The following is a 10,710-nucleotide window of genomic DNA, read 5'->3' as shown; positions in this document are numbered from 1 at the left end:
TTTATTTAAATTAGAAAGAAAAAAGAATATATATATATTTTGCTTTTGTCATATATGGGATGGGTGTAATTGATGGAGCGGCGAGAAACAATTTGTATCAATTTAGAATAAGCTTGAATGGCTAACAAAATGCTGGAAAACAGTCAAGGGGTCTGAATACTTTCTGAACACACTGTATATAGCCTAACATTCTTTGATAACTTGGTTAGGAAGGGCTCATTCTGGACCTCAATTCGCTAATTAAATATGATAATTAGCTAGCTAGGTTGTGAAAGAAACTGTCTCACTCGATGCAGTGCTACAGGCTCAGGTAGGGCTATAGGGCTAACATAGCAGGCTATTAACATGAGGCAGGCTAGTTGGATAGCAACCTTGCAAGCCCGATTTGGATTGCTTTAAGTGGCTGAAAGTGTACCAGTAGGCATGAGGGCACACACGATTTGGTTTAGTATGAAGGTTTTACATTGTAGGAAATAGACTGGCTGTCCGGGTCCTCTTTGTGACATCAAAAACCACAAAAACAAAAAAAAGTCTGATCGAACTTGCACTGCGAACTTTGTTGTCTATACTAATGCAAATCCATAATGTTCCAGGGTGGTTGTTATGTACTACCCTCAAGAAAGAAAACAAATTCCAAATGTTCCTCTTTGAAAAAAAGCTTTTCTGAGTAAATTGTAATTTTAGTGTACTTCCTAAATTGACTGGAATTAAATGAAATGGCGTCAAACCCTACATCCCCACTTACGAAATACTTAGCGTCTCCTGCGTGACCTTGCGTTTGATGTTGTGTCAAACCGCTGTACGCTTCTTCTTGAAAAACAAACGCACGAACCAAGAACAGTAAGGAGAACTTTATCCAAAAAACACATCATAGGAGGATGAATGCTAATTCCACGCTGGAATTAATATATTATTTTTTTAAGTATATTTTTGGAGTCTCGTCAATTTCATTCTATTTAGAGTATGGCCTCCCAAAATCGCAACATTTCCCCTAGATAGTGCCACTACTTTCTACCAGAACCCTTATGGGCCCTGATCAGAAGTAGTGCACTTCACTTTCTACCAGAAAGCTGAGTTCAGTTATAAAGGGAGTCAGGTTAACAAAGCGGTACCTTAGCGTTAAAGTGGAGTTCAGGTTACAAAGCGTACACCTTAGCGTAAAGTGGAGTCAGGTTTACAAAGCGTACTAGTAGTAAAAGTGGAAGTCAGGTTACAAAGCGTACCTTAGCGTAAAGTGGATCAGTTACAAAGGCGTACCTAGCTAAAGTGGAGTCAGGTTACAAAGCGTTACCTTAAGTGTAAAGTGGAGTCAGGTTATAAAGCGTTACCTTTAGCGGTTCAAAGTGGAGTCAGGTTATGAAAAAGCGTACCTTAGTGTAAAGTGAGTCAGGTTACAAAGCGTACCTTAGTGTAAAGTGGAGTCAGGTTTATAAGCGTACCTTAGTGTAAAGTGGAGTCGGGTTATAAAGCGTACCTTAGTGTAAGATGGAGTCAGGTTATAAAGCGTACCTTAGCGTTAAAGTGGAAGTCAGGTGGATAAAGCGTACCTTAGTGTAAAGTGAGTCGGGTATAAAGCGTACCTTAGTGTAAAGTGGAGTCAGGTTATAAAGCCGTTACCTTAGTGTAAAGTGGAGTCGGGTTATAAAGCGTACCTTATGAAAGTGAGGCAGGTTATAAAGCGTACCTTAGGTGTAAAGTGGAGTCAGGTTATAAAGCGTACCTTAGCGTAAAGTGGAGTCAGGTTAGTAAAGCGTACTTACGTAAGGGAGCAGTTTAAAGCTACTAGTGTAAAGTGGAGTCAGGTTATAAAGCGTACCTTAGTTGTAAAAGTAGGAGTCAGGTCGTTATAAAGCGTACCTTAGTTAAAGTTAGAGTCAGGTATTAAAGCGTACCTTAGTGTAAAGTGGAGTCAGGTTATAAAGCGTACCTTAGTGTAAAATGGAGTCAGGTTATAAAGCGTACCTTAGCGTAAATGGAGTCGGTTACAAAGCCTACCTCTTAGTGTAAAAGTGGTCAGTCGGGTTATGAAACGTACCTTATGTAAAGTGGAGTCGGGTTATTAAAGCGTACCTTAGTGTAAAGTGGAGTCGGGTTATAAAGCGTACCTTAGTGTAAAGTGGGAGCTCAGGTGATAAAGCTACCTTAGTTGTTAAAGTGAGTCAGCGTTAGTAAAGCCGTTACCTTAAGCGGTAAAGATGGAGTCAGGTTATAAAGCGTACCTTAGTGTAAAGTGGAGTCAGGTTATAAAGCGTACCTTAGTGTAAAGTGGAGTCAGTTATAAACGTACCTTAGTGTAAAGTGGAGTCAGGTTATAAAGCGTACCTTAGTGTAAAGTGGAGTCAGGTATAAAGCGTACCTTAGTGTAAAGTGGAGTCGGGTACAAAGCGACCTTAGTGTAAAGTGGAGTTCAGGTATAAAGCGTACCTAGTGTAAAGTGGCAGTCAGGTTATAAAGCGTACCTTAGCGTAAAGTGGAGTCAGTTATAAAGCGTACCTTAGCGTAAAGTGGAGTCAGGTTATAAAGCGTACCTTAGTTAAAGTGGAGTCAGGTTATAAAGCGTACCTTAGTGTAAAGTGGAGATCGGGTTATAAGCGTAACCTTAGTGGTAAAGTGGAGTCAGGTTATAAAGCGTACCTTAGTGTAAAGTGGAGTCAGGTTATTAAAGCGTACCTTAGTGTTAAAGTGAGTCGGGTTATAAAGCGTACCTTAGTGTAAAGTGGAGTCAGGGTTATAAAAGCGTACCTTAGTGTAAAGTGGAGTCGGGTATAAAGCGTACCTTAGTGTAAAGTGGAGTCAGGTTATAAAGCGTACCGTAGTGTAAAGTGGAGTCAGGTTATAAAGCGACCTTAGTGTAAAGGGTGGAGTCAGGTTAAAGGTACCTTAGTGTAAAGTGGAGTCAGGGTTATAAAGCGTACCTTAGTGTAAAGTGGAGTCGGGTTACAAAGCGTACCTAGCTGTAAGTGAGTCAGGTTATAAAGCGTACCTTAGTGTAAAGTGGAGTCGGGTTATAAAGCGTACACTTAGTTAAAGTGGAGTCAGGTTATAAAGCGTACCTTAGCGTAAAGTGGAGTCAGGTTATAAAAGCGTACCTTAGCGTAAAGTGGAGTCAGGTATAAAGCGCAACCTAGTGTAAAGTGAAGTCCAAGTTATTAAAGCGCACCTTAGTGTAAAGTGGAGTCAGGTAAAAGCGTACCTTGAGTGTTAAAGTGGAGTCAGGTTATAAAGCGCACCTTAGTGTAAATGGAGTCAGGTGATAAGCGTACCTAGGTAAACGGAGTAGGTTATTAAAGCGCACCTTAGTGTAAAGTGGAGTCAGGTTATAAAGCGTACCTTAGTGTAAAGTGGAGTCGGGTTATAAAAGCGTACCTTAGTGTAAAGTTGAGTCGGGTTATAAAGCGTACCTTAGTGTAAAGTGGAGTTCAGGCTTTAAAGCGCCCACCTTAGTTGTAAAGTTGGAGCTCGGGTATGAAAGCGCTCACCTTAGTGTAAAGTGGAGTCAGGTTATAAGCGTACCTTAGTGTAAATGGGAGTCCGGGTTATAAAGCGCACCTTAGTTGTAAAGTGGGAGTCAGCGTTATAAAGCCGACCTTAGGTAAAGTGGGTTCAGGTTTATAAAGCGTACCTTAGGTTAAAGTGGAGTCGGGTTATAAAGCGTACCTTGAGTGTAAAGTGGAGTCAGGTTATAAAGCGTTACCTTAGCGTTAAAGTGGAGTCAGGTTTATAAAAGCTACCTTAGCGTTAAAGTGGAGTCAGGTTATAAAGCGTACCTTAGTGTAAAGTTGGAGTTGGGTTATAAAGCGTACCTTAGTGAAAGTGAGTCAGGTTATAAAGCGTACCTTAGTGAAAGTGAGTCAGGTTATAAAGCGTACCTTAGTGCTAAAAGTGGAGTCAGGTTATAAAGGCGCACCTGTAGTGTAAAGTGGAGTCAGGTTATAAAAGCGTACCTTAGTGGTAAAGTGGATCAGGTTAATTAAAGCGTACCTTAGTGTAAAGGTCGAGTTCAGGTTTATAAAGCGCACCTTAGTGTAAAAGTGGAGTCAGGTTATGAAAGCGTGACCTTAGCGCTAAAGTGAGGATCGGGTTATAAAAGCGTCCTTAGCGTAAAGGTGAGTCAGTTATAAAGCCACCTTAGCGTAAAGTGGAGTCGGGTTATAAAGCGTTACCTTAGTGTAAAGTGGAGCAGGTATAAAGCGTTACCTTAGCCGTAAAAAGTGGAGTCGGGTTTAAACGCGTACCTTGAGTGTGAAAGTGGAAGTCAGGTGTATAAAGCGCACCTAGCGTTAAAAGTGGAGTTGCAGTGTATAACAGCGTACCTTAGCGTAAAGTGGAGTTGGTTATAAAGCGCACCTAGTGTAAAGTGGAGTCAGTTATAAAAGCGTACCTTAGTGTAAAGTGGAAGGTTCGGGTGTATTAAACGGCACCTTGAGTGTAAAGTGGAAGTCAGGTTATTAAAGGCTACCTTAGGGTAAAGATGGAGTCGGGTTTATAAAGCCGCACCTTAGGGTAAAGTGGAGTTCAGGTTATGTAAAGCGACTTAGTGTAAAGTGGAGTCGGTTATAAAGCGCACACTAGTGTAAAGTGAGGCAGGTTATAAAGCGTACCTTCAGTGTAAATGGAGTCGGGCTTATAAAGCGTAACCTTAGTGTAAAGTGGAGTCGCGTCGCTGTTGCCGATATTCCTCTTCTTTTGAACTCCAGTCGTTCCCCCTAGAACCCAGTTATACCCCTTCCCACCCTGAGACAGAACCGACCAGCACAAGACAGTACAGCACACTACGGGAAGGGAAGATGGGAGGGACAGAGCAACCAGCACAACACAGTCACACTACAGCACACTACGGGAAGGGAAGATGGGAGGAACAGACCGACCAGCACAACAGTCACACTACGTTTGAGTCCCAAACGGCACCCGAATCCGTATAGTGTGCACTACTTTTGACCAGGCCCACAGTGTAGTGCACTATATAGGGAATAGGGTGCCAKCTACGATTGCACTTCTAGTAGGGTTGCAGAACGTGATTACATTTCCCAACGTTCCATCAGGAGGAAATAAAGTAATCCCCCTTCAACCGGGATTTCCAGGAAACCTGGGTAAGTGAGCAGCATGTTGCAACCCTATCATATCATATTACAGCCAGATAACCGTCCCGTTACCGGATAACCGTCCCGTTACCGGATAACCGTCCCGTTTCCGGATAACCGTCCCGTTTCCGGATAACCGTCCCGTTTCCGGATAACCGTCCCGTTACCAGATAACCATCCCGTTACCAGATAACCATCCCGTTACCAGATAACCATCCCGTTACCGGATAACCATCCCGTTACCGGATAACCATCCCGTTACCAGATAACCATCCCATTACCAGATAACCATCCCGTTGCCATCGGCCTAAATTAATCACTTTGATTTATAATTATTTATTTTTTTAAGGTAAAAAAACATGCGGTTTGCACTCATGTTTGTAAAGGTTAATAAGAGGCTAGTTAGTAGAAATAAATTAACTGCTTTAACCCACAGCTTTAACCCATGCATGGATTAGTCTGGAATCTGGCGGTCAGTGAAAAACGGTAAATAAGGAAACAACCGCTACGCTAAGAACTATTCTATTCTACAACTATTGTGGCGTCCCGCAAGGTTCGGTTCTAGACCCTCTCATTAGTGAGCTGACAACGATTCCTGCAGCGCAAATAGCCCAACGCCTGTGCTACACTTGCCTTAGAAACCAAATCGACACCTTCTAAAAACATAGAAATATTCAAATGCATTTATTGTGGTGAACTCAGCCCGTCTTCAACACCCTGTGTGACAACAGCTCTAGTTCGCTCCGAAACGGTGATAGACCCTCTTGTGTCGTAATCACGGAAATGGCTCAGGGATACGCTTCCTAGAGTGCTGCACGTAGAGCAGGATGGTGTCCCGACTAGGCACTACACTGAGCTACAAAGCTAATAGATCACTTCAGCGATTGACTAATTTCAACACATCCGGTCTTCTAAGATTGAACCAATCTAAAACCATGAGGGTACCAGGAAGTCCAGGACCACGGTTGCTACCCGTGCCCTAGGCAACCAGAGTCCCTACTCCTTATATAGCCGTGTTTCTTTTACTTTTCTGTACTTTTGTCTTTCACTTCATTTCTCTTTGTCTTCCAGGACTATATATATATCGTGTCAGGGGATGAATAGGGTAGAGACAGGTTGTGGAAGTGACGGGGTAGAGTTTTTCCAACTGTCAACAGCTGAAACACACCCCTCACAGTCCTCCCTCAATAGCGAACCTTAAATCCCCTCCCCCTTTAGTGAACGTTCCGATAATTTAAACATTATAGCTCACACTAACACGACAACACAATACTACAGTGGGATACCTAACTACAAAACCAGCAATATTCACCAAGATCTACTACCTACAACTACCCACCTCATAACTTATATGTCATACCTTCAAATCTGTTGGAAGTTGTTTCTTGGAATGAATTATTACTGTACCTCAGCAGAGTCTGTCAATGGAACTATGGCCTTTTTCCCGTCTCTTATCGCGGACAGTGGACGCTACTGCTACTCACTGTTTGTTTGTTACCTATGCATAGTCACTTCGCCCCCACCTACATGTACAGATTACCTCAACTGACTCGGTAACGGTGCCACCTGTATATAGCCTCCACATTGACTCGGTACCGGTACCCCCTGTATATAGCCTCCACATTGACTCTGTACCGGTACCCCCTGTATAAGCCCTCCACATTGACTCTGTACTGGTACACCCTGTATTATAGCTCTACCCATGACACGGTACCGGTACCCCCCTGTATATTAGCCTCCACATTGACTCTGTACCGGTACCCCCTGTATATAGCCTCCACATTGACTCTGTACCGGTACCCCCTGTATATAGCCTCCACATTGACTCTGTACCGTACCCCCTGTATATAGCCTCCACATTACTCGTGTACCGGTACCCCCTGTACTACTAGCCTCCACACTAACTCAGTACCGGTACCCCCTGTATATAGCCTCCACATTGACTCTGTACCGGTACCCCCTGTATATAGCCTCCACACTAACTCAGTACCGGTACCCCCTGTATATAGCCTCCACATTGACTCTGTACCGGTACCCCCTGTATATAGCCTCGTTATGTTATTCTTATTGTGTTACTTTTTATTGATTTATAACGACCAACTGACAGACCCTGCCAGACCGGTGGCCGTATAACGACTGGACCAACTGACAAGACCCTGACTCTGCTGCAACTAAAAAAAATGTGCATCGGGACCAACACACATTGTGGGGTGATCCAGGATCAGCTTCCTCTCCACCATACCTAACTATTAGTGTAGAAAATGCTAAACTGACTCAGGATCAATGTCTTAGGGGCAACTTCACCTTACACTAACATAGGACACGGAGGATACTACAGAAGATAGTTAACAGCCACAGAATTAAAAGGATGCTTATCCAAATCGGACTAGCAGAACAGACTAGCAGAACAGGAGTAGCCAACACATGCAGAGGGAAAGACAGTTCGGCAGGCAGGSAGAGATGGATCATGTTCGGTCGGTCTTACCTTTCTGAACACAATACTTGGGGACTGTTTCTTCTCAGCTGGAGAACACAAAAAACACAAATACTTCAACAACCAAACAGACACAAAGATGCCCCGAGAAACACTCCAACTACAGCCACTCAAAGTGACTTTTTTTTTTTTTTTTACATGGTCCTCGAGACTAATTTGAACCAACAAGCGACAAAGATTTACAGTTGACTATTGTCTTCTAGATTAAAACTGCCACACCTTCAAGTACTCCACACACACACACCGTGGTCAGGAATGCCTGAGGGTACACTACAGATTGTACCAGCTAACTTTGATAAACTACCAGAAATGACTTGTGATTTTCTGGTTCATTAAGAATTCTTAACTTCTACATGTGTTTCTGGTTGTCAAGCCCATTTATTGGTTCTAAAAGGTTATTTCAGAATAGTGGATCCGACTTTAAGACCTTTGTTTCCYGGACTAAAGGTCCCGAAGCTTCTGCATTTGTTWAAAAAAAATCTTTACCAGAATAAAAAACAAATTGCACAAGTGTTAGCGAAATTCCATAGCGGCTGCTAGCTAAATATGCTAAACGAGCACAAAGGCAACGACAGGCAATCCAGCTCATAAAGTTATACATCTATAGGTAGAATATACTTTTTTTGTGAGGTTTGTTTATTTACAAGCCAATGTGAACGAGAGACATTGTGCAAATGAACAACGTTTTAACGCATGCTTGTCTGAAGTAGGAACAGCACTGTCTCCGGAGCTGCATGTGCACACACTAGTGTTGCGCGGTATACCGAAACGTCAGTACTTTTTTAAAACTAGAAGACGAAAAACGGGTCGGTACTAGAATTTGTAACTTTCGGTACTTCTATCAAAATGTGTCTCACGGATCAAGCCTGGGTATCAGTGCAGCAGACCCTTTACTATAGATCCCCCGGTCTGCTCCACTAACTCACTGCTAGCCTGGACTGCATCATGTTAGCTCCACTAACTCACTGCTAGCCTGGACTGCATCATGCTAGCTCCACTAACGCACTGCTAGCCTGGACTGCATCATGTTAGCTCCACTAACTCACTGCTAGCCTGGACTGCATCATGTTAGCTCCACTAACTCACTGCTAGCCTGGGAGTCTGGGCATCAGCTTAAGCTCCACTAACTCACTGCTAGCCTGGGAGTCTGGACTGCATCACGTTAGCTCCAATAACTCACTGCTAGCCTGGGAGTCTGGATCGGCATGGCCGATTAATTAGGTTCCGATTTCAAGTTTTCATAAATCGGTAATTGTCATTTTTGGACGCCGATTATGGCCGATTACATTGCACTCCACGAGGAGACTGCGTGGCAGGCTGACCACCTGTTACGCGAGTGCAGCAAGGAGCCAAGGTAAGTTGCTAGCTAGCATTAAACTTATCTTACAAAAAAAACTATCATAATTTTAACATAATCCCTGGTTAACTACACACGGTTGATGATATTACTACTGTATCTAGCTTGTCCTGCGTTGCATATAATCGATGCGGTGCCTGTTAATTTATCATTGAATCACAGCCTACTTCGCCAAACGGGTGATTTAACATGCGCATTCGTGAAAAAATTACTGTCGTTGCACCAATACGTACCTAACCATAAACATCAATGCCTTTCTTAAAATCAATACACAAGTTTWAAAAAATAAACCTGCATATTTAGTTAATATTGCCTGCTAACATGAATATATTTTAACTAGGGAAATTGTGTCACTTCTCTTGCATTCTGTGCAAGCAGAGTCAAGGTATATGCAGCATTTTGGGCCRCCTGGCTCGTTGCGAACTAATTCGCCAGAATTTTACATAATTATGACATAACATTGAAGGTTGTGCAATGTAACAGGAATATTTAGACTTGGGGATGCCATCCGTTAGATAAAATACGTAACGGTTCACTATTTCACTGATAGAATAAACGGTTTGTTTTCGAAATTATAGTTTCCGGATTCGACCATATTAATGACCTAAGGCTCGTATTTCTGTGTGTTATTATGTTATAATTAAGTCTATGATTTGATAGAGCAGTCTGAATGAGCGATGGTAGGCACCAGCAGGCTCGTAAGCATTCATTCAAACAGCACTTTCGTGCGTTTTGCCAGCAGCTCTTCACAATGCTTCAAGCATTGCGCTGTTTATGACTTCAAGCCTATCAACTCCCGAGATTAGGCTGGTGTAACCGATGTGAAATGGCTAGCTAGTTAGCGGGGTGCGCGCTAATAGCGTTTCAAACGTCACTCGCTCTGAGACTTGGAGTAGTTGTTCCCCTTGCTCTGCATGGGTAACGCTGCTTCGATAAATAAATAAATAAAAATCGTCCGATTAATCGGTATCGGCTTTTTTTGGTCCTCCAATAATCAGTATCGGTGTTGAAAAATCATAATCGGTCGACCTCTACTTGTAAGTTAGTATTTCACAGTAACCTGTTATATTCGGCACATGTGACAAATACAGTTTGATTTGAAGTTTGGCGTATTTTGAACCTTTAGGCTACACTTTACAGTAGGACTCAACTCTGACTGACCGCAGCATCTATCAGTAGTCTGAACTGTGGCACAAAATTGGGGGATTTTCCACACCTAGCCGAGCTATTAGACTATCCTTTTGTGAAATTACTGGAGGTGTGAATGTTTCAGTCACTAGAGTCCTGCATCAGGCAAAAAACATCAGCTGGTGGGTAGTCCCAGAGTTGAGAGAGAACTTAGGTAAATACAAAATGGCGCAATGACACTTGACATGTGGACTGCTAATTTTCAAAAAAAATAGGATAGTTGTGCCTTACAGCTCATTACATAACGAAGAGTGGATGTTATCCACCACAGAGTGGGACAGTGCAGCTCAAAACTACAGATAACACGAGGCCAGCTATTGTGAAAGAGCACGAGGCCAGCTATTGTGAAAGACTGAGAGTGTGACGAGAAGTATCGTCCACCCTTGGTATCTCACGCACTATATGCCATGTCTTGAAATATATTTAAAATAAATATATACAGTGGGAGAACAAGTATTTGATACACTGCGATTTGCAGGTTTCTACTAATAGCATGTAGAGTCTGTAATTTTATCATGGTACACTTCAACTGTGAAACGGAATTAAAAAAAAAATCCAGAAAATAACATTGTATGATTTTTAAATAATAA

General features: G+C 42.6%; 1 protein-coding gene across 1 annotated transcript in view; it reads right to left on the bottom strand.

The window, feature by feature from the left end:
* Nucleotides 1-7,411: 7,411 nt before the first annotated feature.
* Nucleotides 7,412-10,710, bottom strand: part of LOC112074349 (uncharacterized) — a 21,003-nt gene continuing 17,704 nt past the window's right edge. Inside the window, exon 8 of the mRNA XM_024141538.2 lies at nucleotides 7,412-7,604. Within this exon, the coding sequence (XP_023997306.2) occupies nucleotides 7,468-7,604 (137 nt within the window). The 3' untranslated portion in view covers nucleotides 7,412-7,467. The remainder of the gene's footprint in view (nucleotides 7,605-10,710) is intronic.

This window comes from Salvelinus sp. IW2-2015, unplaced genomic scaffold, assembly GCF_002910315.2.
Source record: "Salvelinus sp. IW2-2015 unplaced genomic scaffold, ASM291031v2 Un_scaffold2598, whole genome shotgun sequence".
Taxonomy (NCBI): Eukaryota; Metazoa; Chordata; class Actinopteri; order Salmoniformes; family Salmonidae; genus Salvelinus; species Salvelinus sp. IW2-2015.
The sequence above is the reverse complement of the archived record's forward strand: the minus strand, read 5'-3'. Positions and strand labels throughout refer to the sequence as shown.